Source organism: Myotis brandtii, unplaced genomic scaffold, assembly GCF_000412655.1.
Source record: "Myotis brandtii unplaced genomic scaffold, ASM41265v1 scaffold374, whole genome shotgun sequence".
In the NCBI taxonomy this organism is placed as follows: Eukaryota; Metazoa; Chordata; class Mammalia; order Chiroptera; family Vespertilionidae; genus Myotis; species Myotis brandtii.
Window position 1 is genome coordinate 6,371,891 of NW_005364372.1, and position 27,569 is coordinate 6,399,459.

Below are 27,569 nucleotides of genomic sequence, written 5' to 3' on the forward strand. Positions count from 1 at the left end.
GGGTGGCAGATCTGTCATTTAAAGTAATGAAAGATAAGAATTCAATTTTTAAAAATTTCTGACCATACTTTTTGCATTTTTAGCCAGTTTTAAGCTTAGATTTAATATTACTCATCCAAAAAGAGCTGCACTTTTAAGTGAGTATCGTTTTAAGTGAGGCTTATTTATTGGTTTTGCATGCTACTTCAATCTTTCATTACACATCTTAATTAATATAATGCCTTAAACATGATAGTCTCTCCACTTTGCAAATAATAAAATACGTCTAGACCCATGGATATTGTGTACTATGTAACAGTGTAGGGATTAACATTTTGTTTTCTGCCAACTTTATAATAAAATACCTGAATGGTGCAATTGTATATTGAAAACATAGCTACAGAAGTGCTGGAAAAATAAAAGAATGGGGAATGTCAAAGGAATACAGGCCCCAACTTGAAAGAGCTCCCCTGGTCCCAATCTGGAAAAATTTGAACAACAAAGTATATAATGTACTGTGGAGTTACAAACCAAAGTATAAATGTCAGTGAAATTGGTCCATAATGATATAGATAAACTAGAGGCCCAGTGCATGAAATTTGTGCACTGGGGGGGGGTGGTCTCTTAGCCAGGCCTGCACCCTCTCACAGTCTGGGAGCCCTCGGGGGATGAGGGCTTCTGGCTGAGCGGCACTCCAGAGTGCACTGACCACCAGGGGGCAGCTCCCGCGTTGAGCGTCTGCCCCCTGGTGGTCAGTGTTTGTCATAGCGACCGGTGGTTCTGCCCTTTGATCAATTTGCATATTAGGCTTTTATTATATAGGATGATTGACTAAATAAATAAATGGGAACAAATAAATAGGAGACAAATTCCCTTAAAGAATTATAAATAATATATGTAGATATGGTCCCAGTCTAGGAAGTGGAGCTTAATACCTCCCTAGCCCTGAATTTTGAGTGTGGCCTGTGCTTAGTAAGTCTTTTAGTAAGAAAGAGTATGGAAAAGGGGACAGAGGGTCGGGTGGAGAAACTTGGCAAACACAATCTCAGATCAAAGTAACATCCTGGGAAATGTCTTGTTGGTAGCATTTACCCTTTGATAAAATGTGATAAAAAGGTTGTCTTGATAGCATATACCATTTGACATACTATGAGAATGGCCTTTTACCCCTGTGGTTTTCATCATCAAAACCCTAATCCTCTAACCCCAATCAAACCAAAGAAAAGTGTCAAACCCAATTTGAGGGACATTCTAAAAAATACCTAACCAGTACTCTTCAAAAGTATAAAGGTCAGAAAACCACAAGGATTATCTGAGAAACTGTCACAGATCAGAAGAGGCTATCCTATCTAATAAAGAGGGAATATGCTAATTGACCCTCATGTCATCACAAAGATGGCAGCGCCCACAGCCAATAAGGAGGGAATATGCTAATAGACTGTCCCGCCCTCAAAGATGGCGGCACCCACAGCCACAAGATGGTGGCTCCCAGTCCCCTCAGCCCCACCAGGGCAGCAGGCGTGCGGCAAGGCCGGGCACTCCCCCAGTCCCCTCAGCCCCCCAGCTGCCCAGGGCCGGCCCAAGGCACAGGCAAGCCTCGATGTTGGCTGCCCAGCCGCCCAGGGCCAGCCAGAGGTGCAGGCAAGCCTCGGATGTTGGCTTCCCAGCCACCCAGGGCTGGCCCAAGGTGCAGGCAAGCCTTGGATTTTGGCTGCCCAGCCGCCCATGACTGCCCAAGGCTTAGGTAACCAGGACCGGCCGAGGCTTGCGCTGCAGCAGTGGCAGCAGCAGAGGTGTGATTGGGGCATCACCTTCCCCTGATCGATGGGTCGCCTTCGTCCCTGAGGGCTCCCGGACTGTGAGAGGGGGCAGGCCAGGCTGAGGGACCCCCCTCCAGTGCATGAATTTTCATGTACCTGGCCTCTAGTAAGATATAAAGATTTAATGTATATTGCACCCTGGAAGAAATCCTAAAACAGAAAAAGAACATTAGAAAAACAAACAAACCAACAACTAATGAAATCTAAATAAGATGTGGAGTTTAGTGGCATTTAGTTAAGAGTAATGTACCAATGTTGGTCTCTTAGTCTGTACATCACAATACCTTGATACTTCATTGTACTTGCTGTTATTATTGCCTGGAGAATTATTTTCCCTTTATTTCTGTTATATCCTTCAATATTCAATCCATTCGTCTCTTACAGATACCTTTCTAACTTTGCCCAGGTTGCTTTTTGTTTGTTTATTCCACAAGATGCTTACATATCTCAATTATAGTACCAATTACTGTACATAGCATGAATACATGAAATAAAAGGTGTATAGTTGTCAAAAAGCAATTTGTCAAAGGAAATATTTTGCTGAGCTAAGTAAGACCGATTTGAAACTGATAATGGCACAATGTATAAAATAATTCAAAGCTGTCATTCATTTAAATATTTTTCATTTAATAGAAATTTAGAGCATAGGTGAGATACTTACATTAAAGTTAATATATTTTAACATACTTGTGATACATGAAGCTATTGAATGGGAAATAGTAAACTACATTTAATTAGCTGAGTATTCTCTTAATAGCATAGGAATTTAATGATAGATGCATTAGTTTAAATAACTAACTTCTAAGTAAGTAAATTTTAAATGTAATTTTTTAGCTCTGTAATATCTCTCAATCATTAAAATAGTTTTTTTCCTAGGTTGGAATTATAAAATATGTTTATATTATATTAACAATGTAACAAGAAGTAAATTTTAATTGCCATCAGAGGAAAGAAGTATAGTTTTAATATCAATTAGTGTAAACCTTTATTAAAACCTTTATTACTATAAATTAGAGAATATGTAAATATATAATACTATTTTTGAGCATAATTTAAAAAATATATTAATTACAACTTACCTAATAATAGACAAACATGTAAATTGACTGTCCCTCTGCTACGCTCACCAGCCAATCAGGAGAGTATGCAAATTAACTCAACAAAGATGGCGGTTAATTTGCATATGGAGGCCGAAGCGGCAGAGCGATGACTGAAGGCTCCAGCGGGAGCAAAGGCCTGGGTCCCAGGTGCTGGAGGAAAACCAGTGCCGGCAGCCAGGGGAAGGGAAGGCCTATTGCATGAATCTCTTCATGCAACGGGCCTCTAGTTTAGAAATAGTAGATAGCAATTTACTAAGAATAAATAAATCTGGATCACAGCTGTAGCCTAGTTATGAACTAGCTTTGCCACTCTGAATCAATCAATCAGTGTTTCAATCACAGTAATTTTGTACATGAAATGGGACAGTTAATATTTGCTCTGCCTTGTCATACTGTTATTTTGAAGATCACCTTCAATAAAGAATGTGGAAATTTTTTGAACTATATCAAGTATGATTCACATGTATAATATTGTTTTTTATTACATATAAGACTATAGAGCAGCGGTTCTCAACCTGTGGGTCGCGACCCCTTTGGCGGTCAAACGACCCTTTTACAGGGGTCGCCTAAGACCATCCTGCATATCAGATATTTACATTACGATTCATAACAGTAGCAACATTACAGTTATGAAGTAGCAACGAAAATAATTTTATGGTTGGGTCACAACATGAGGAACTGTATTTAAAGGGCCAGAAGGTTGAGAACCACTGCTATAGAGGAACCTTTAGTGAAATCTAAGATCTCTTTATTACATCATACTTCCTGCCAAACTACATAAACAAAGACTTTTTCAATATGCGGAAGTTGGAGTTATATATTGACAAATGTGAACAAATAAAAGACGCAAGAAGCTAACAACTTTGACATAATACAGTCAAATGCACTTGGGATAAAATTCTAATAACTCTTATGTCACAGGAGGAAAGCATGCCTTGACTCCCCCCAGCCCCCCATGAAGTAAAGAAACAAGACGTCTCTCAGACCTTGTACCATGTCTCAGAACTCTAAGGCATGCCTTCTTCTCCGAGACTCAACCATTCAAAGCCAGCTAATAAGAAAGTTCATGCCCACATAGTAAAATAAGTGAAGCCCTCTGCCGGTTTGTGTCTTGACCATTTTCAAAGCCCTTATTCTGTAATGAATCAGGAAAATTACTCTGTAGTTTACCAGGAAAATTTGAAATTTGATAAAAATTAAATTATTCTGAGTTTCAGTGTTTTTCTTTATGGAAATCTGCTAGTTATTTGTGGTCCTTATAAAGAAGGCTAAATAAGGGGAATCATAGTGAAGAACTGTACATAAAACAGCATTATCCTATTGTCACTAGTTTTTTGTTAATCCTCACCTGAGGATATTTTTCCATTGATTTTTTTTTTTTAGAGAAAGTGGAAGGGAGGGAGGGAGAAAGGCAGAGAGAATCATTGATCTGTCTCACATCGATTGGTTGCCTACTGCATGTTTCCGGACCAGGGCTGGCCATTGAGCCTGCACCCACCCCTAACCAGAATGGAACCCAGGACCCTTCAGTCAGTGAACTGACACTCTATCCACTGAGCCAGACCAGCTAGGGCCTATTGTCACTTTTAAACAATGTACAACTGGCTGAAATATTTAACTCCTTTTACATGCTCTTCTTATTTTGAGAAGTGCATCCATTTTTCCCCCACATACAGTCTTGACTGGTGGAGCCAGTCATGGTGGCAGAGGTAGGGGATATAATGAGAAGACATGAACTTCTGTTCTTAAGGTGATTGCTGTCCTTGGAGGGATTCACGCAGGTCAACAGCCTTGTAATATAGTTTATTAAGGTTCCAGAGAGAAGTGTCTGCTCTGATTACCCAGGGAAGCATCACAAAAGAAAGGATGCTTGACTCCAATCTGTAAGAAGTGTAGTATTTTGCCTTGGATGGTGTTGTAAATGAAACAATACTGTAGAAAGAGAGTATCTGTGAAAACACAAAATAATGAAAAAATATGATAAATTTAGGGAATGACAAATAAAATGTATGGTAGATATATTAGTTTTCTGGGGCATTCATTTTCTGGGGGCTGCCATACAAAGTTCCAAAAACTGGGTGACAGAGAAATTTATTGTCTCCCAGTTCTGGAGACTGAAAATCTGAGATTAAGGTGTCGACAGGGTTGGTTCCTTCTGGGGGCTGTGAGGAAAAATTAGTTTCATTCCTCTCTCCTAGCTTTTGGGGGGGTTGCTGGCAATTTTAGGTGTTCCTTGGCTTGTAGATTCATCACCCTGATCTCTGCCTTCATCTCCACATGGCTTTCTTCTTATGTGCATGTATATCTCTGTGTCTAAATATCCCCCTTTTTATAAAGAAACCCGTAATTGAATTAGTACCACCCTAATTACCTCATTTAAAAAAAATGTATCTTTATTATTGTATGTATTACAGATATCCCCCTTTCCTTCCCTCCCCATTGACCTCCTCCACCCTGCCCCCTCCCCCCCAGGCCTTCACCACACTATTGACCTCCATAAAGATCCTATTTTCAAATAAGGTCACATTTGTAGGGAGTGGGGGTCCTATGTCTTCTTGGGGGTCACAATTCAACACGTAACAGTATGAGTATGGCTAGAATACAGGATGTATAAGAAGGTGGAATGAGCAAAAGAGGAAATGGATATACCCATAGACATGGGAACAGAACGATGGACCTAAAGCACTTATTCCAAAAGTACAATTTAAGATGTGTTTTAATGATAGAGATCACTACTTTCTATGCGCAACCAGAGAATTGGGTTCTGTGTCACTATTAAACATAGACATAAGAAATGTGGAATAGTTGCTTGATGATTCAATCTTTTGTTTCTCAGTTATGTAGGAAGTTGTTGTATCTAAAGTAATATTATTTGAAAATGAGAATCATAGACGTGCAGATGTTAGTAACGTTAAACTACTTTATTAAAATAACATAGACATTAGTCCTGGAGCTTAGAAATACTTTTTTCATTTTTTAAAAATTAATTATTCACTGCACTTCAACCTTTATGCTTAGCAGCTTATTCATGGGCAGCTTTCCTCTCTCAGTCTCTGCTTTTTCTCTCAGTTGTCATGCTTTGTGGCTTTATTTCCTACTTCCCTCAACCTAATTTCCACGATTTTGGACAGTAGTCCCTGCCTTCGGTTACATCTGCATTCAACTCCCCAAGCTGTGCTTGAATCCGGTCACCCACCTACTTCACTCCCACACTCTGACTGTTGAGCGCCATGGTGTCCTCTAGCACCAGCTGGGCAGTGCAGTGCTCCTCAGTATACGGCTTCCAGATACAGCTGAGCTGTCAGTGCTGCTCACCAAACTGTACACAGGAGCCTTCTGCCTGCCTGGGAGAAGCCTTTCCAGAACTGCTGTCTCTTCTCCACTGCTGTTCCTTTCTGTCAGCCAATGGATGTATCTTAAACTTCACAGAGAAATGTGAGGTTTTCCCACTCTCTAATTACTGTTCAGATATCTTCATTAAGATTTGTGAATTTATAAGTACATGTGGTTTCTTACCCCTACTTTTTTTTTAATTTCACTGGTTTCTTTTTACTGAATTTTTACATGGCTACTATAAATGTAAAAAATTACATATGTGGCTCACATATTTCTATTGGAGCTTTTCTCATGTAAGTACATACATATGTACCTCATTCTTTTTTTTTATTGTTTAAAGTATTACATATCTCCATTTCCCCCAATTGACCCCCCCTCCAGCCACTCCTACCCCCCATTCAGTGTTACCTTGTTCATCAGTTTATATTGTTCATTATATTTCACATATGAGTGAGATTATGTGATTTTTATCTACTTTTATAGAAAATGTTCACCTCTCTTCCGCAGGTCTAGTCCTTAGATTGTGACATTGCTTCTATCTTAGTTCTTTTCTTGGACTTTGATCAGCTAGTTTTGGCATTTGTCCCTCTTCTTCCCAGCTGGTTCCTTCTGAATACACCTTAAATATATTAACATCTTCCACATTTAAAAATTAAATCTCCTTGCTCATCCACATGTTCTTTCCAGGGAATACCTCCAGCTCACTCCGTCCTTGTTCAAGAAAGAAAGAAGTAATATCTACCTCTATTCCATCAGTTTCTCAGAGTGATTTTTAAACTTACTTAGATCTGGATTCTAGACCTACTGCTCCACTGATCCACATCTGCAAATCCAGTGTCATTTTTAGTTCAATTGATATTTGCACAACAGATTTGCTTACTCAGCAGTTTCCGTGGGATATATTAGTACTACAAGGACTCCAACAAAACATTTCCTAAGTTGAACTTTATAACCTTTTCTTCCTCCTGTTCAGTGTTTTGGTTACGTCGTGCAAAAAACAAGCCAGAAATCTGGGTGTCTTCTGATATTCTTCTGTCCCTCTAATCTTCCATGTTTAAATAGTTAGATCTCCTTTAGTATTCTGCCTCTCCCTCCCCAGTGCCTGATCTTTCACTGGGCTATTAAAATAGATTTCAAACCCGTTTTTATATCTCTGACAAGCTTTAAAAACACCATTAACTGCACCTTCCTGGCCTCGGATAAATTCAATATCCTTAGAATGGCATTTAAGGGCTTTTCCTTTGGTTTGACTGATGTCTAAATTATCTTTATCACAGACTCCCTGATGAAAGATGTGGAATGTTTCTTCAGAAAATTGCACATTCCCTCATGAACACAAGCTTACACTTTCTTTTGGTGATAGCAAGGATGTTCACGGACTCCTTGAGATCTTTATATGAGTGCCATGGTCCCAACCAGTCTCTTGCCACATTCTCCAATACCTTCAGCAATGCCAAAATACTTACGTTTCCCCCTAAATGCCATATTGGTCCTTGCTCAGGGTACCCCTCACAAAACCCCACCTGCCTCCTTCAATTGAAGAATAGACTAAAACACTCATCTTCTCTCTCCTTTAGCCTGAGGTCACCCTGAGGCTTATTATCATTCCTCCTCACACACACAGGTCTGGGTTATTCCTTTCCTTTAAGCAAAATAAGCCAGTCAGAGAAAGATAAGTATCACATGATCTCACTCATATGTGGAATCTAATGAACAAACTAAACTGATGAACAAAATAGATCCAGAGACATAGAGGCATGGCACAGACTTTTGAATCTTAGAGGGAAGGTGGTGTGGGTAAGATCAACCAAAGAACTTGTATGCATATTTGCATAACCCAGGGACATAGATGATAGGGTGATGAAGGGCTGAGGCTGGGTTGGCGGGGTGATGTAGGGGGTCAGTGGGGAAAATAAGGAACATATATAATATTTTCAACAATAAAAATTAATAAAAATAAAATTCAATTATAAAAAAAGAACTTACTATATATGACTTTTATCAAAAGATAATAAAATAACCTATGGTACACCAGTGTAACCTTAAGAACCTTGGAGTGAGAATGACATGAGTTTGGATGCATGTCAGAAATTGATATATTTGTTAAATAGTATAATGTCTCCTGGCAGGTTCTGAGAGTTTAAGTTTGAAGAAGGAGAAATTTATTCTGTCAAATTAGTACCATTTGAGGCTTTCTGATGGAAGGGGCATTTAAATTGGTTTTAAAAACTATAATTTGGGAATGCAAAGATTGGAGGTAGAGAAGATGAGTGATAATCCTCAGATCTCGATGACATTTACTAAGCTATAGAAATTAGAATTTTGATTATATCATTAGATTCTTTTTACAGTACTATGTTAATCACAAGAATTTAAATTTCATGTGATTCATGTCACTCCCTGACCTTACTTCCTTTCTTTATTTCTTATTAGAAAGGTGATTTTCTGACATTCATGCTGAGTTCATTTTTCTAATTGTCAGTTCATATATTTAATGATTTGTAAGAACTGAGACATTGTTTCCTCAAGTGTGTTTTTAGGAAATCCAATCCTACGGAAAACTTATTAAGAAAGTATTCTATAGGGTAACAGGCTTGTGGTTGACCACAGAGTGGTAAAGGCTCTGAGAAGTTCTGCGCTGAACTCCACTTGTTTAACTCACCGCTTCACAATTTATTTGAGCATAGAACCCCCTCTTCCATAACGGCTGTTACTATCTCAAAGGATTATTTCTCCATACTTTGGGGTATTATAATGAACCATGAATATTCATCTGGTATGCACTCTCTTTCCAAATAGACAATTTATTAAGCATCCAAGTTGTCTTACATTTTTACTCACAGCTTAAAGATTGCAAAATACTCCTTAACTCAGAGTACTTATATCATATGTCATATATGTGTTTAAATAGTTTTTTGAACCGATTATAAGAGAACTATTTTTATATATTACAAAAAATTCATATTACAGTATCACAGATCTTTTGGAACCAAAATGATGGCTAGATTTCAAATGTTTTTCCTCTTCACAATACATTTGAGAAAACAGAAGCCTCGAGAAATTTAAGAACTTTGTGAATGTCATAGAGAGATTCTGTAGTAGAACCAAAGCTTAAAAGTGCATATCTTGAAGAGCACAATACTTTTTTGTTGCTCACTAATCTAATTAATTGCCTATTGATGCATTTATAAATGATAAAACTGATCTTGTTTGATCAGAGAAATGACAGTTGAGATTTTTCATGGCTTAAGTTTAGAAACAGAAGCCAGAAGAGTTTATGTAAATGACCAATTTCTACTGCATACTCATTACTAAACATTGTTGAAATATATTTGGCCTAATTGAGAACAAAACCTTTAAAATAATTTAGAAATAAAAATTTAACATTCAGAAGAAATATTTTAAAATATCTAGAATGTTGGAAATATTAACTCTACAAAATACAAAACATAAAGAGGAAGTCAGCTTCTTTTTATTCCTATTTGGTTGTTTAGTGTTTTTATTTAATAAGATGTTTTCCTACAACATGAAACCACTCTTGGGGATCAAAGTCATTAGGAGAATACAGCAGATTGTGCTTATTAGTTGATTCTAACCAGCTCTGTGGTTTAAGCATAATTTGTTTTTTTTTTTAAGGCAGAGACATTTCCATCCGTTAGGAAATATTCAACTTTAAAATTTGTTTGCACTATGGCACTATATCATAGCCCCTGACTTGCTAACTTTGGAAAAATTAGGATGTATTGTACCCTCGATCAACCACATAAAAACAAATTTAAAAGGGAAAATTTATTTTACCCTCTCTTGATAAAAAAATCACTGTTTTATTATAATTTTATGTTACTACTAAAAATGCCAGGGTATAATACATACAGACTTTGGGAGCTGTCGAGGTATGAAGACACATGATCCTGCATTTCTTTTACTTAAAGTAAGTGTGTGTGTCTGTATAGAAAATCTCTTTAAGTCCAGGAAGTACATCCAGTCTTTTAAGGATTAAGGATATAACACACCACGTATGGTATTTTAACTAGACAACATGAAGTGCAAAATAGCTCTAATATATCTCCAACTTTATCACCATGTGGAAAACTAATGTTGCAAACTAATGTTGCAAAGTCAAACATGACAATAAAACATAAGAAATAAGGTAAATTTGTGAAAGAATGAGATATATTTGCTGAAGTGTATATTCAGATGTTGAACCATTAGTAACAGTATGTTGAGAAATCATATGTGCAAATTTAAAAATTTTTAATCTTTTAGATATTCTACTCTCCCCTGGCTCTCTTTGTACCACCTTCGGTATATGCTGTTCATCTTCAGTTCAATCTCCTCTACCAGTTTTGGATCCACACAGAGGTAAATCCTTTTATTTTATATATTTTTTAAGTTTTATATCTAACTAGCCTGCAGCAATGTCCTGGAAATCCACTAGCAGCTGATTTATTGTGTAAGAAAATCTTTGTCTGCATTCTTTAAGGAGAAACATCTGTTCATTTTTATTCCTTTTTACTGAATATATATTGCAAAGTTTATAAGAAGCAATGAGGCCAGTTGGTCTCAATTAAATAAAACCATTTTTGAACTATTAAGTACCAAAACATTTTAATACTTTATTCAATACAATATCTTCCTGTATTGCAGTTTATTAAACATTGTTTGCCAAAAGATGTTGAAATTTATTTTAATATAAAGATATAAATTTATATATAAAATTTATGAGTATTTAATTACATATATAAATGTATAATATTTACATATCATATAAGTGGGAAGTTCTTTAAAATTCCTTGACAAAATTTTAATGCCTAAAAAATTATAAAAATATTTTTTGTTTGGAAATCTTGCTTTAATTTTAGAGTTTGAATTTTATTTAAAAGGTGTTAAATATATTGTTAGGGTAGGTTTTTTCCCACCAGAAAAATGAATAAATATAATTTTTTGAGTCTTCTGTGATATCTCAAATTGTCAGACTTGAATGTTTGCAGAAAGATCATTATGGAACCGATTGGTTTATGAACTATTGTACTGAACGGGTTGTTAAGTACCACAAAAATCACAGACCCAGAAAAATTCTTACGTATACACATGAGAACCCTTTCAAGCATTTGGTATTTATTAGAGGTCTTTTGAAGTTCTATAGGAAGCACATTGACAGGTGTTGCAACTGGTTGAACAATACCGCAAATCACAGTTGCATTAGATGCCAAAGCTTGATGCAACAAAGGGCATTATTTCATTAATCTGCAGTATTTCATGCTACTGACTTGCTTGGAATAAAGAGACTGTTACCATGACTTTGGGCATATGTGGCATTATTAGAAGATCTGTTATGAAATAGCATTGGATTTTATGGTAGTTGACATACATCAAACAGTCAATATTACAACCATCTGAAAGAGTTGTTGAGGTCAATTCTGACTCTAGAGGTCAAAGACCAAATTTGTTTAAATCATTGAGGGAAGCTTTCTGATGATTTACATGGAGGGGTTAAAGGAGAATTACATTTTTATAACAGCTCTGCTCCAGGTCATGCCATGTTTTGGGTTCACGAATTAGTTTGGATACAGAACAATGGTGCCTAAGTAAAGTCTGCCTTTTCCTGTGTCCCTCTAAGGATCGCGAGACAGGGCTTGAGTACCATCTCAGGAAGAAAGGGAGAGTGGAGGAAAGCCATTGATGAGGCATTTCTTTCAAGCTCAGAACTTCCAGGTGGCTTCACTTCCAACTCAAAAGCAATGCATCAGAACTCTCACTTGTACATCATGCTTTTGAACGTACTTTACAATGTGTGCTTACTACAGTTGAGTTGCACAGGAAGCAAGAGCACACTTTCTGAAATTAAGGTTTGGATCTTGGAATTTTAAATTATATTACTAGCTGTGAATATATTTATAAGGGTTTTTTTGCAACTGTGTATTTAATTACATTTATTGCTATAGACAGCATATTACCATTTGTTTCCAAATAATAAAATAATTTAGGATATAAAACCAAAAGATTTGTATCAGTGGCTGCTTTTAGAGAAAGGGGCAAGTGAAATAGAGTGGGGAAAAGACAGCCTTAAAAAATTATTCTTATCATGTGCTTTCTCTACTTTTTCAATTAAAGGTTAATACACATTAGATTTAAAAATAAAAACTGAAAACAATTACCTCAGTCTAAAACAAAATACCCACTTTATGCCTCTTTAGGCCACTTGAGCACTGCTTCATTTCAGGCATCTTACTTGATGGTGAATTCACAGAAACAATATGTGAGCCATAGACATGACAGTGTTGGCCAAAGTCTGCACATTCCTGAATGGAAATTTGACTCGTACAGTTGTTTCACTTCTGCTGACCTCCATAAAATCAGTTCTCACTCAGAAGGAAATCTGGCCTGAAGGAGGTACTGATTTTCTAAAAGTGAAGAAAAGTTCATTCCCTTCAATCAATTAGGCTAAGATGCACAAAAATAAATAAATAATGCCTTTGAAAGTTTCTACATGAAAGAAAAAATAGGTCATAAAACAAACAAGAGTTTATAGTCAAATTTTTGTTTACTTTTGAGTTACTTTAATGAAGAAACAACAGTATCTCTTCCCTTCCTCTCTTTTGAAAGTTATAAAAATTCTGCTTGGAACTATACACTTGCTTAATTTTTATGACTACATTTTTGTTTATTCATTCATTTGAAATGTCTGCAGCATATAGTTGTACTCTTTCCTTGTGAGTATACTAAAGGCAATCAGAAAATCTTACTACATGTTTTAAATGTAATAAGTGTGGAATGTTATAACTATTTTAGAGATATCAGATGATAGTTGGGTGTTAGCTGATTTCTACAATGCAGAAGTAATATTATCATTATCTATAACCTTTCAGTTATCTTAAATTTACTATCATGTGTTCATGTACATATAAGATGATGCTTGGGCAGAGAAATGTAACAGAAATAATTATTTGGTATTGAATATTTGCACCGTATAATTAAATGATCTGTATAGTGCTAAACTGAGAGATATTTATGTGCAGATAGTGTGGTTCCTCCTTCTGTGGTTCCATGAAGGGGTCCCATTTTAAATTTCCAGTCCTTAGATCAGAATTCCATCTCTGACCCCTATACTAATAAGACTAGAATTTTCTTTTTGAACTCTACCCCCCTTTCCTTGTATCATATTCTTTAGGACAGCCATCCTATTAGAATACTACTTTGCCAACTATATCCACTAAACACAAACATCACTAAAAATGGTCAAGCTCTGAAGAAAATAAATTCTTCTCTTTAGCAACCTTTATACTCCACCAACTGTACCAATCATATCTTTCACTGAGGATGTATTTATGTTAGACCTATATGTAGGGTCAATAGAAATTAGAGTATAGGAGAATTGCAGAAATTCAGTGTGCAGAATTAGAAAGCAAATGGAATATGCAGTAGAACAATGAAGCAATATAACTGAAGTGACAAGAGAAGCCAGAAATTTGCAGAAGCTAGGACAGTGGTTCTCAACCTTCCTAATGCTGAGACCCTGTAATACAGTTCCTCATGTTGTAGTGACCCCCAATTTCATTGTTACAAATTGAACATAATTAAAGCATAGCGATTAATCACAAAACAATATGTAATTATATATGTGTTTTCTGATGGTCTTAGGCAACCCCTGTGAAAGGGTCGTTCGACCCCCAAAGGGGTCGCGACCCACAGGTTGAGAACTGCTGAGCTAGGACATATAGAGAGGAAGAGGAAAATGTAGCTCTTTGGCAACAAAACAATAGACTAGTAGCAGCATGAGCACAGATTTTGGAAATTTAGCCCTTGCCGGTTTAGCTCAGTGGATAGAGCCATTGGCCTGTGGACCGAAGGATCTGGGGTTTGATTCTGGTCAAAGGCATGTACCTTGGTTGCAGTCTCCTCCCCAGCCCAGGCCCTGGTTGGGGCACATGTAGGAGACAACAAATCAATGCGTTTCTCTCACATCAATATTTCCCTCTGTCTTCCACTTTCTCTAAAAATCAATGGAAAAATATCTTCAGGTGAGGATTAAAAATTAAATATACAAGTAACTTGCCCTGGATCTCATGATAAGTAAATGTCAAAGCTGGGTTTTGTAACAGGTAGTCAGGATCCATATTCCTTGCTCTTACCCACTATACTATAAAGCTTCCCTGTAGATGGGTCATTTCTGATCTTAATGCTATAATAAAATAGCCACTACGTGTTAAGCATCCAGTATGTTCCAAGCAAAAAATGTTGTATTTAATTCCCATAAAGTAATTTGAATCACTAAAGACCAATTAAACTTTTATAGGTTGTAAAGAATGAATATAAATTCAAGTAACTTCAGTTAATGGGGTTTTATTTTAAGGGTACATGTAGAAGTACATGCAGCAGGAAACCATTCCAGAAATTTAATAGACAATTTTAGAAAACTGGAATTTTTATATTCACCAACTCTGTGACAAATACTGTCCCTTTTAAAACTAAGAATATTGAGTTTATATAAGGTAACATGGTTGGTTTCAGTGCTTGCATTTTGACCATTACTTACCCATTGGACTTCTTCTTCAAACAATGTGTTTATTAAATATATCTCCATAGATGGCAACAGGGTTCATAAAGATCCTATATGGCATAGTGAAAAGATCAAGGCTGTAGGTTAGTTAACACAGAAATGAGGTGTAATCTTGCTTGTTCCAAATTATCATGTGACCTCTATGCACATCTACTTGTTCTTCTTCAAATGTAATCTATTCTCTGAAGTTAGTCCCACATAAAGCGTTTGGTGATGTTCCATTGCTTGCTGAGTAAAAGTCTAAATTTTTTTTACATTTCATGTTTCTCATGCACTGCCTTCTCTTGATGTACATGCCATTACGTTCCATTCCGTGCAATTCAGTCAAGCTAGACCATTTTTCATTTCCCATATATATCTGATGTATAATCATAGTTTCTCTCATTTTCATATTTTCTACATGTTGCTATTCTATGTTTTTCAAGGCCCAACTCAAATTCTTCTTCATAAAGTGTTTTCTCTTTTAAGAGCAAGTACCTATATAGCTTTGATTGTGTGTCAGTTACTACACTATGATTTCACAAGATCTACTTAATTGATGATCATACAACCCTATGGTCTCCATTCAAAGTGAGGAAATTGAAACTATGTAGAGATTAAGGAAATTATCTATTGTTGTTGCAGCTAAATGGTAATAGATCCATGATTCAAAACCTGGTAAATAATTATCTCTCCTTTCCTCATCTGAAATATAGTATCATTGGTTTTACATTTCTTGGAGAATTCCTAGTTTGCCCAGAACTGCCCCAATATATGCCTGTTTTACTGGCATAATTGTTACTAGCTCAGCTATATACGCTCTTAAATTATTCATTATACACTTGAGTTTTCCTCTTAAAATGCTCTTTAATCTCTCTTTCCCTTTCCGTTTTCATTGCCTCACCTTAATTTATGGTTCTATCATTAATTACATAGATAGTTACAATAGAATTCTATTTATTTTCTATTCCTACAAACTCTTTTCTCTCCCTTATATTTCAATACATGAACTGGGATTATCATTTTAGAAGCCAATGATTAAAACACTCCTAACATGTGAACAAACATCAACAACATGAGATTTCAAATGGTTCTATTGCTTACAAGATGAGATCAAACACCTAAAATTCACCAATAGGTTTCAGGGCCCTTAGGATATAAGCTTTGTTTACTCCTCCATTCTCATCCCATTAGCTGGTCCAGTTAAACTACACCATTTTTTTACTTCCGAAGTACAGCAAATACTTGTTCATTCTGAGTATTTGCACATGCTCTCTCTGGGAAGCTCCTTTTCCAAACATTCTTCATAATACAATTCAATTACTACTTCTTCTGGAATGTCTTTTTCACCTCCTAGAGTTAAGTGTACTTTTCTTTAAACTATTCCTGTGTTTATTTCTATATCCATATTGGCAGTTACAGATTAAGAACATGAGTTTGTGGGGGGACATAAATGTAATAACACATTAGTTCCTGCATATGGGGAGAATCCAACTAATGGTGATGACGTTTAATTCTATATTGTATTTGTTGCTTAACTCTGTCTCTCCCATTATTCTCTGAGTTCCTTGATAGCTAAAAATTAGTGTTAGATATTAACATATTATGTATGTATATATTTGTATTTATATATGGAATAGACTTATGCCCTATCTCCTTATAGAGTGTACATTTTGAACAGTTATATTTATGCATCTTTTGTCTTTAATTTCTTTATTGGTTAAGGTATTACAAATGTGTCCGCATCCCCCCCATTAACCCCAACCTCCTCCCCCCACTCATGCTCTCATCCCCCTGTTATCTGTGTCCAACATCTTTTGGATTGATAAGGAATTTTGGGGAAGAAGTTATATTTCAAAATATATGCTTTTGAAAATATTTATTTTAACAAAATCAAATTTTATGCTTTTTTTCTATCAAGTTCTTATTCAAAAAGTACCTACTCCTATTCCCACCCCCCCTTGTTTGTTCCTTAAAATAAGTTGGGATATTTCTAGTTACTTTTGTTCTCCTTATTTCCTTACTTCCTTTATTCCTCCCTAAATTTCTTGTTCCAATCCTCTCTTCTCTCACTATTCTTCCTTCTTTAAAATTTAATTTACTTCATTTTTATACTGTCTCTATGTGATTTCATATTTAGTCTATAGCTGTAATGTAAATGCTCATAAGGATTTGCAATCAATGTTTCCACTGTCTCACTTAACACATTCACAGGAATATTTGACACCACCCTGAGTCAACATGTCTAAAATGTACTTCATTATGACTCAAATCAGCTGCTCTTCTTTACTTCCATTGTTCCTTAAAGTCAACATCAAGATAAAACCTTATTGTCACTTTGTTGGTTTTATCTCTTTTGTGGACTATCTTTAATCCAAATCCTATACATATTCTCTCTATAAATGATCTTTTGTTCTATTATACACTTCATTTTAAAATAATTTACCCACTGTGATTGTTCATGTATAACATTTTAGTGTTTTCAGATGTATTAGATACATAAATGTCTTTGAAATACACACATTCCAAAAATATTTCATAAGCACCTACTCTGTGCCAAAGAGGCCATCGGCCCTCTGACCTGAATCAGCACCCCTTGTTAGTAGCATTTTGAGGATTACAGTCTTCTTCAAGAATCTGTTGGATTCTAGAGACTTTCCCAAAGGGGAAGAAAAAACTTCAAAAGATATGTTATTAAGCTTCCTGAAGCTCATCCATACATTGTTTAAAAATTCAGAGGTAATTTTTAAAAAATGTCTCCTGTGAAAGAGCTGGAATGTGAGGCTTTCAGACACAAGGTATATTATGGGGATCTGCTTATCAGAATTGGAGAGGAGGACATCTTTGGAACAAGGGAGACATAATGGCTAAGACATAATGGTTAAAGTACATGTTTTGTAATCAAAAGTAAAGGGTACCTCCAAATGAAAAATTAAGAAATATTTGTTTTATTAATAGGTATGAATATTTAGTAGATTAATTTGAACCCTTGAACCTTGCTTCCTAATCTGTTAAGCAGAAGTAATCATGCCTACCCCATAGGAGTGTTATGAGGATTGATGAAATTATGTATATACATTAGGTCCTCGGGTTACATGGGAGGTCCGTTCCTACGGCGACATAACACGATTTTCGCCGTAAGTCAGAACCCACCTACATAAGCACCTACATCACTCACATGGAGCACACACACAGCAGTAATGAAGTGAAACAGTAAAAAACATTTAAAAGAAAGATAACAGTTCCTGACCTTTACTTGTGGTAAATAAATAATAAAAAACATAAAGCACATATGTACATACGTCAAAATGACGGAACTTTTTTTTTTTTATAAATAAATGGGAGATGGTGACGTAACCACGTAACCTGAGGACTGTCTGTATTAAGTGTATAGTCTTGGAAATAATATGCTTTCAACAAATGGTAGTTATTATAGAAAAGCCAAAATACTACAAATTAGAATTAGTACATAAAGTCTGAGCTAGAATAGAAGCAAGTATAACTCTTGTGATCACCACATGGATCAAAATTATCTGGGTGCTTACTCAAGATAAAGAATGATGGCCCCCTTCTAACAGAATCTGAATTTCTGGTGAGGGTAAGAATCTCCATTTGAACAAACACCCCTAAGGGATTAGACTTAACATTGACGTGTTGAAGTTTAAATACAAGAGGTGACAGTAAACTTACTGAAGACGAATACTATATTTTATTCATTTTTGCTCTCCCACTGTCTTGAACTTGAATGACCATCAGCAAATACATTCTTAACTAATGAATGAATTGATCGTGTTAACCAGATTCTTTATAATATATACATTTATTGGAGAACATGAAGAAAATACTCATAGCAAAGTCTTGGATCAGAGAGGACTAAATTATGTGTCCTCCAAAATTGATGATATTTGGAGATGGGAGGTAATTGGGTTATGAGAGTGGAGCCCTCATGATGGGATTAGTACCCTTTTAAAAAAGAGACATTAAAAGAGAGAGGATATAGCAGGAAGGCCATTCTCACCAAACACTGAATCTGCTGGCACCTTGATCTTGGACTTCCTAGCCTCCATCACTGTGAGAAAGAAATGATTGTTGTTTAAGCTTCCTAGCCTGTTATATTTAGTTATCACATCCCAAACTGACTAAGACAGGATGTATTGATTAAAGAAAAATCCTGAGGGGATAAGGGACAGATGATACACCTTAGCTAGTCTTTAGAAGAAAAATATGCAAATGGACATAGGGTAACTGAATTTAAGAAAAACAAATATTTGTAACTTCTAACCTACTGATTGAGAATTCACTCTATTATATTTGACTTTAAAAAATTAGTATACAAATGTTTTTAACAGATAAAACTTTATAATAGGTGACAATCAGGAGATCTGACCTATGAGATTGTAAGATTTGAAATGCAGATTTATGTGTTTAATCATAAAAGTATCTAATGCTTAGTGCCAGGTTCATGGCTGGTAATCCATTAACGTTTGTTGATTAATGAATCTAGAAGCAACACCTGAAATTGGAAATTTGTTCATAATGGCAGCCACAATGTACTGAGTTTTAGTATGAGTTGAATGTTTGAAGAATGCATTATATAACTATCTGGATGGTAGTTGAACAAAAACTACTTAACCTCACAATTTATCAGTTACGTTCTTTTATCAGAATGCTGTTACTACTACTACTATTACTACTAATGTGGTTCATTTTCTCACTGAGTGTCCAAACTGGTAAATATAAAATGGTGTCACAGGAATGAAGTTTTACATGATTATGCTTATGAATGTTCCCCATTTTCCTTCTGTCAATTTAATAGGTGTTTTTAAAAAACAGTCACTTGGAATCAACCTTCCTTTGAATGAACACATTCAGCAGTTACTTGCATTCATTTTTCCAGGAAAAGTCAAAAGTGTTATCCAAAATGTAAACTGAGACAATTTCTTTAAATGCTAACTTGTCCAGCTCTTGTCCTCTTATTTGAGGAATAATTCAATCGTAAGTGACAAGAATCAGCCTTCAAGATAATTTATTATAAATACAGTCATTTAAAACTATTGTTTATTATATAAACATAGCCTAGTCTCATTCTTCTTAAAACTAAGCTTTTAACTTGTTAACCCTGTGGTATAGATACATCAGAAATTTACTCCCTATGAAGCTCTTTATGATCCCAACAGCCCTGATTCTTCCAGATTGTTTTATTTCCAAACTAAAAATATTGTTTTTTCACTCTTTAGTGTGGAAATTTAGCTACCTCCATATTACATGCTTACTGAAGTAGAAAACTGCCTAATCAGATAGGAAAACATTTGGCTGTGAAAAAATCAGCATTTGCTGAGGATTTCAAAGTGTGAAAATAGGCAGGCAAGCACATAGCCTATGAGCTTTGCTTTCTCTTGCTTCCCTGTAGAGAAATCGTAGGCTAATATGGCTGCCCCTGCCATCTGTCTAAATACTTGAGTTGTTGTCTTGAATTAACACAGCAGAACTAGTGGGGGATGTAATTAAGATTTTATTTTTACACTTTATCACCAGATGCTCTGCAATATAAATTATCCATAAATGTTCAGATTGATTAAGATTTTAACAAGGAAAACAATGAATGTTTAGAGATCCACTAATTCAGAACAAGAGGTACAATTATTTTAATATGCTAAGTTATAATGTTCATGGGTTTTATCCATTTTCTAAAACTTTACATGAATTGCTATAGATTTTCTTGAGAGTGAAAAACATTTTCCTATATATCAGTGGTTCTCAACTTTCCTAATGCTGCAACCCTTTAATACAGTTCCTCATGTTGTGGTGACCCCCAATTTCATTGTTACAAATTGAACATAATTAAAGCATAGTGATTAATCACAAAACAATATGTAATTATATATGTGTTTTCTGATGGTCTTAGGCGACCCCTGTGAAAGGGTCGTTCGACCCCCAAAGGGGTCGCGACCCACAGGTTGAAAAGCGCTGCTATATATATTCAAATAATAAAAGCTGATATTGTCACTCTTTCTCCCTTAAGTTAATAAATAATTAAATTATCAGCTGTTAAGTGGTAATTTCCATTGTTCCACACTGTGATCTTTCAAGAGATCTCAACACAGGCCCAGCCCATGTGGCTAATTGGTTGAGCTTCCACCTATGAATCAGGAGGCTACAGTTCAATTCCCAGTCAGGATATATTTCCGGGTTGCAGGCTCTATTCCCAGTAAGGGGCATGCTGAAGGCAGCCAGTCAATGATTCTATCTGTATTCATTGATGTTTCTATCTCTCTCTCCCTCTTCCTTGCGCTCGCAAACCAATAACAATAAAAAAGAAAAAAGTAAATAAAATCTTTAAAAAAAAAAAAAGATCTTAACACGGGCACTCAATAAATATCTGTTGAATAAAATGAACCCACATAGGTTATTTTGATTTCCAAATAGTCAATTGAAGAAGTTTATCAACAAGGTAGAATTTTTGTGCATTCCCTAGAAACAATCAATGAGACTCTTTGCAAAGCTGCACTATTGGGAGCTATACAAAACATATATTTTTACCAAAGATAATTTTCAGTTTTTGACCTAGAAAACAAACTAAATTTTTTTGCATTTTTATTTTTAAATTAAATTTGTTGGGGTGGCATTGGTTAATAAAATTATTTAGATTTCAAGTGTACAATTCTATAATACATCTTCAGTATATTGCATTGTATGTTTACCACCCAAAGTCAAATCTCCTTCCATCACTATATATTAGAACCTCTGCTTCTTGTTAGATAATTCTGGTGCCAATTATAAATTCAAATTGATTAAAAATTCAAATATCTGCACTGTGCAATACAGTAATTGAAAAAGAAAAAAAAACTGAATGATTTTCTCATCCTCCCACTAAAAAAACAAAATAATTGAGAAAAATAACTTTTTTTGTAAAAACTTTTTTTCTGAAATAGTTTTAGCTTTCCACTGAAGAGTCCAATGGACTGTAAATAATCTTTTTATTTATTTCTTTTAAATATTTATCACTGTATTTATTTTTATTTCTAAAACCTAGTAAGTTCCATAGAAATTCAGTAATGTTTGCTGAATGAATGAACTGGCTGACAAGAGATTTCTTGCTCTGCTTATTAGGGAAGTAGCTTTTAATAAGAGACTTTGATAAGAATGTATAAATACAGGTTTTAATGCTAAGAGAAAACCTTTATTGGTAGTTTGGTACTTAAAATAATTGTTGATTGGCACATGAGTAGATATTCAAAATATAAATATGTTAATACATATTAATATCGTAATATCTTAATATGTATTAACATGTTTTATTTATATATATTAATAATGTATATTAACATAATGTTTTAATGTATATTAATAACACATTAATATACAGGTTTTCTATCTGTAAATGGGATTAACAAGTGGAATATATAATTGAAAGGTCATAAAAATATTTATAACCAACTTAAATTCCAAAAAGACATGCATGAGCCTAAAATTGATTATAAAGATCTTTCCAAAGAAAATATTCTCTAATATTTTGCACACAGATGCACATGCACACATGCTTAGATAAAGAGATGGAAAAAAAAGGAAAGAATGGGGGTAAAAGGAAAGAGAGGAAGGAGAAGGAGAGGAGGGGAGGGGAATAGAGGGGAGAGGAAGGGAGAAGAGGGAAGGGGAGAAGGAAAAAAGCGACAGAGGAAAGAAGGAAAGAAAAAAGAAAAGAAGAAAATTTGACCAGGAAAAACCAGTAATCATGGTATAACTATTAGTCTATTTAATTTTAGTTTAGGTTTGTATTGAACATTGCCACTAATTTACCTGAAAACTTTTCTCATTTTCACACTGCACTTCAAGCAAATCTTTCTTAGTTCAATAAAACATAACCATGATTTTTATATAAGATGATAAATGTATTAGGAGCTGGTTTAGTATTTCCCTTAAATACTTACTGCAGTGAAACATGGAGGCCCACAATGGTATGGGTCCCTCTGGAACATCAATCATGCATGATGCTGTGAAGAAAAGTCTTGACTAGTTAGAGTCAATGTCATCACTCTAACCTATGCTCATCTGAATGCAGGCATTTTCCTACTATGGAGATTTTATTTCACTTCACCCCCAACCCAGTCACTCCTCAGCATTTATCATATTGTTAGCACATTCGTCTTTATAATGTGGATTCTGTAAAGCACACGCTTCTGCGGACATATTTTCCCTATTATGATTTTTCCCTCTCAGACAGGAAGCATGAATATGTGTAAGCATCTCTTATTTGGAAAGAACATTGTAATTAAGTGTAGGCATCTGCCTTCTTTCTGAAAAGTAAGTACTTATAAATATTCCTATGGCCTTTCAATAATATGTTCCAGTATTTTTAGTGCCAATTTGCAGATAATGCAACATTCCCACTATTAGTCTAAAATTAAACAAAACAATAGAATTAAGAGGGTTTTTTTTATTGTATTTAGAATTTCTTTTCTCCAACTTCAGTAGCCATAGTGAAGTGAGAAGAGGCAATTTTCCAAGCAATTCAGACAAAGAAAATACTTTTTGTCTTGAATTAACTGAATATTTTTGTTAAAAATGGCTTGTTCTTCAACTTGACCATTGGTTAATTGTTTCTGTATTCTTAACTGACCTACAGAAATCTAACCAGTCAATGCTTCCCAATAAGAAGAATAAGAAACATTAAGAAATGTGTAAAATGAAATACTTTTATAATAAATCATTCTAGTCAGGTTTTATAACCTGGCCCTCAGGTTATAAAACCCTAAGAGAAAACTACAGGATGCATTGCGTCAAAGACCGAAGAAGCACCAACAGTGCCTAAAATCCATGAGAGGCAGTATAGAAGCTGAAATCACTGCAGTCTTTATAAATTCCAGGATTCATTTTTAATGGAAATGTAGTAAAAAAGCATTTAGTTATTATTTTCCATTAAAGTTCTAAAAGAATAAATTACTTCTATTTGATAGAAAAATTGCTAAACCACTTAAAAGCAAAATGATAGAAAACTGGAACGATTTCTGAACTAAAACAGAAACAACTCTAGGGCTTCCTCCCAAGCCCTTTAAACTTGCTTTAGAAATTTAATTTCTGTGAGCTTCATTTTTATGCTTTTTAAAATAATAGAATATTGGACTATATTATTTTTAAGTCCTCTGTACATTCTAAAATTTCATCATTTAAATTAATACATTTAAATTTAAAAAAAAAGACAAATAACTAACTTCTAAAAATGAAAATAGCTGCAATTATCTCCACAGTATTTTTCTGAAGTGATTCAAAGCGAGCTTTGGTGGAATTGCTAAATGACTGAATTTGCAAAAGTGGGTGATAATTGAGTCGTTATGCTCAACCCTTATTAATTATTAATGACTTCTCTTTGACTTTGAATCAGAAGGGTTTTCCACTAGAGAGGTTCTGACTGGGCTTGTCTGAATGATGAATCATCTCCCACACGGAGGTGGTCTTTCCCAGCTCCAAGGTACTCATAGGCACTACCAGGAAATTTAACTGTGGTTGCCTGTGTTGTACTTGGCTTTTAACTTTAAAAAAAGAAAGAAAGGAACTTTCAATATTGATACCACCATGCTGTAGCCTGCAGGAGCAAAAGATTTTCTTTGAGGAAAAAAGAGCTTGACATTAAAAAACAATGCACTCCGCCAAGGCTCCAATCATCTGAATGCACTCAGCATTTGTGTGGCTTTAAATCTGGCTGCACACACATGCCAGGGCCAATGATCAGAAATGCATCTGGGTTGCAGAAGCTGGCCCTGTAGTCTCCTCCACCCCCTTTTGTTGGCTGTTTTTGTAACATATGTTAGGCACCAGGGAGACAAACAAGGATAAAATGGTATTCTCCTTTCCCATATGATTCTATGCCAGAGAGACAAATCCCAACCAAAGCATCCGATTTCAATGTTCTGACTACTGAGAAACCCCACTTTCTTGTTCTCTGTCCATCGCCATTCTTCTCAGCAAATATTTTTCCACCAAGTACAAAGCAATGTAGGCTAATAAAATACAGGGTTCTTTCTCCCTACTCCATTTCCAATTCTTGGTCACTAATAATGTGTTAGTGACATAATACTTCATAGAAATGCCATTTGATATAAAGGCTACCTATTCACAGTATTTTGAAGTCTTGAAATAAAGAAAATACAGATAGTCCTTTGTCTATGAATTCTGTGAATTAATCAAAAAGTCTGTTGTTTGCATCTCATAATACATTTCTCATGGAAATAACTTTAAAAATGGTGATAGAACTCCATTAGAAGAGAGGGAAAGAGGCCTAAATTATCATACAACAAGTAATATTATATATCCTTTGCATGCCAATGTTTCTGTAACCCTCAGGTGGGTTAATGGTGGGTCTGATAAGGAGATGGTGGCACCTGCCCCACGGACACATGCAGCATTGTTATGTGGCCACACTGCCATCATTTCTACTTCAAGAGGGTACAGGCCCCACAAGCTGAGGATGGAGTGGCTGCTGTGGCTCTGCACATTGGCAGAACGCTTGTAAATTGGGTGTTTTCATGTCAGAGAATGTCAAACAATGATTAAGCCCTGCTATATAGAGTTGTATTCTAGAAGTATGTTTGGGATTTTAGGGATCTATTTGAACTGTGCATTATTGTATATTATTAGAGTAACAGTTTCTTTCACTTAAAAATTTTTTTAAATATATTTTTTATTGATTTTTTACAGAGAGGAAGGGAGAGGTATAGAGAGTTATAAACATTGATGAGAGAGAAACATCAATTCAGCTGCCTCCTGCACACTCCCTACTGGGATGTGCCCGCAACCACCACGGTATCCCTTGACCGGAATCGAACCTGGGACCCTTAAGTCTGCAGGCCAACGCTCTGTCCACTGAGCCAAACCAGTTAGGGCATCTTTCACTTAAAATTTTATCTTAAAATCTTCAACTATTCAGAAAAGTAGAATTAATAATAGAATGAATTTATGTATCTCCATCCCTTCCATTAAAAAATCATTATGGTTTTGAATAATTTGCATGAGCTATCTTTTTTTTAATTTTATTTTTATTGCAAAATATTTTGTAGCAAAACCTAGATCTCATGTCACGTATACTTCAGTTACACAACTATAAAAGTTACATATCCTACATAATGATGATGCATTATAACTCCCAAACTATGCTTTTATCGTATAACACTGTTTATAATCAATTTCTCACATTGCCTATAAAATGTCTCTTATGTTTACTGTGTTCAAATCAGTATTCAAACAAGATTCCTCACAACATTGGTTGTTATCTATTTGAAATACTTTTTCATCTTAAGCAGTCCCCTCTGACTTTTTTCCCCCATATCACTGACTTGTTACCAAATTCATGTCAATGTCATGAATTCATGTCAATGTTACCAAATTTATGTGGCGCATCAATATCACATTCCCTTAAGGATTATTTAAAATTTTTTAAGAACTTATATATCCTCTAAATGGAACTTAACACTAGGGGTGAGTAATTTTGTAAAATATCATAACAGTGTATTATTTTTTGTCATTGGCAGGCTCTAATAAACCCATTTAAATAGTGATTAAGGAAAGTAAAATATTCTGTTATCTGCTGTAGCCCATGGAAGAAAGAATAATGTAATTGAGATTTAAAAGGTTCCAACATTGCCCAATATTAATTATATAACATAACTACTGTCTTTTTTATACATGGCCTGCTATTCTTGTTTATTACACCTACCTGGTTCCTATACTCCTTACGATTTACAGACTCTGGAACAGTGGATTCTTACTGATAAATGTTGCAAGAGAATACCAAATTTTGAAAGGACTTTTGAATTATAAAAAAAGACCCATTTATATATTTGACGTTGATTTGTGCCTCTAGGATACACTGGTAGATGGTATATCTACAGGTAAAAGACAAGTTAGGATTCTATTTGAATGAGCAGGATCACCCTAATAGATAAACAGCTACAATAGTAAGTTGTTGCCACATGGCTGATTATTGGGTGAAACCAACCTCCAAAATAAATATAATACTGTATTTTCTCTCCCCTATTCATGTTCTGCTAACATAAATCAACAAAGACAACCCTAGCTAGTTTGGATCAGTGGATAGAGCATTGGCCTGTGGACTGAAGGGTCCTGGGTTTGATTCAGGTCAAGGGCACATGCTGGGGTTGCAGTCTCAATCCCCAGAGGGGGGCTTTCAGGAGGCAGCCGATTAATGATTCTCTCTCATCTTAGATGTTTCTATCTCTCTCTCCCTCTCCCTTCCTCTCTGAAAAATCAATAAAAAATATTAAAAATATATAAATAATCAAAGACATAGTTGAAAGGTAAAAAATAAAAGGAGAATTATGCGTTGGCAATAGAACCATTTTACAGTAACATTTAAAATTCTCAGAACATTATTATGTAGATACTGTTATTACTTCCATTTTAAAGGTGACAAAATGGAGTTATAAAAAGCTTGTTATTTTCCCAAGAACAGAGTGATAAATGGAGAATCCAGGAACCAAACTGAGGCATTCTAGCTCTTAACCTAATAGTAGACTCTCAGAATAGATGTATGAGCTTATTTCTGTCTTTATGTAAGCACCAAGTGATAGAAAAACTTCCAATTCTGATGCCAACCCTGAAACTTTTAATATATGTTAACCCATGAGGGTTTTTAATGTGAGTACTTATATGTTACATGTGCATTTAATAATAACTGCGTATATAAATCAAGATTCCTTTTGCTTTAAATAGGTCATTGATAACCTTGGTCCTTTGGAACTGATCCTTAACACGCCTAGCCATCACAGGGTACATCATGGTAAG

At 35.2% G+C, this 27,569-nt stretch overlaps 1 protein-coding gene across 1 annotated transcript in view; it reads left to right on the forward strand.

The window, feature by feature from the left end:
• Positions 1 to 27,569, forward strand: part of AGMO (alkylglycerol monooxygenase) — a 269,591-nt gene that overhangs the window by 100,510 nt on the left and 141,512 nt on the right. Inside the window, exons 5-6 of the mRNA XM_005872327.2 lie at positions 10,502 to 10,597; positions 27,498 to 27,564. Of these exons, the coding sequence (XP_005872389.1) occupies positions 10,502 to 10,597; positions 27,498 to 27,564 (163 nt within the window). The remainder of the gene's footprint in view (positions 1 to 10,501; positions 10,598 to 27,497; positions 27,565 to 27,569) is intronic.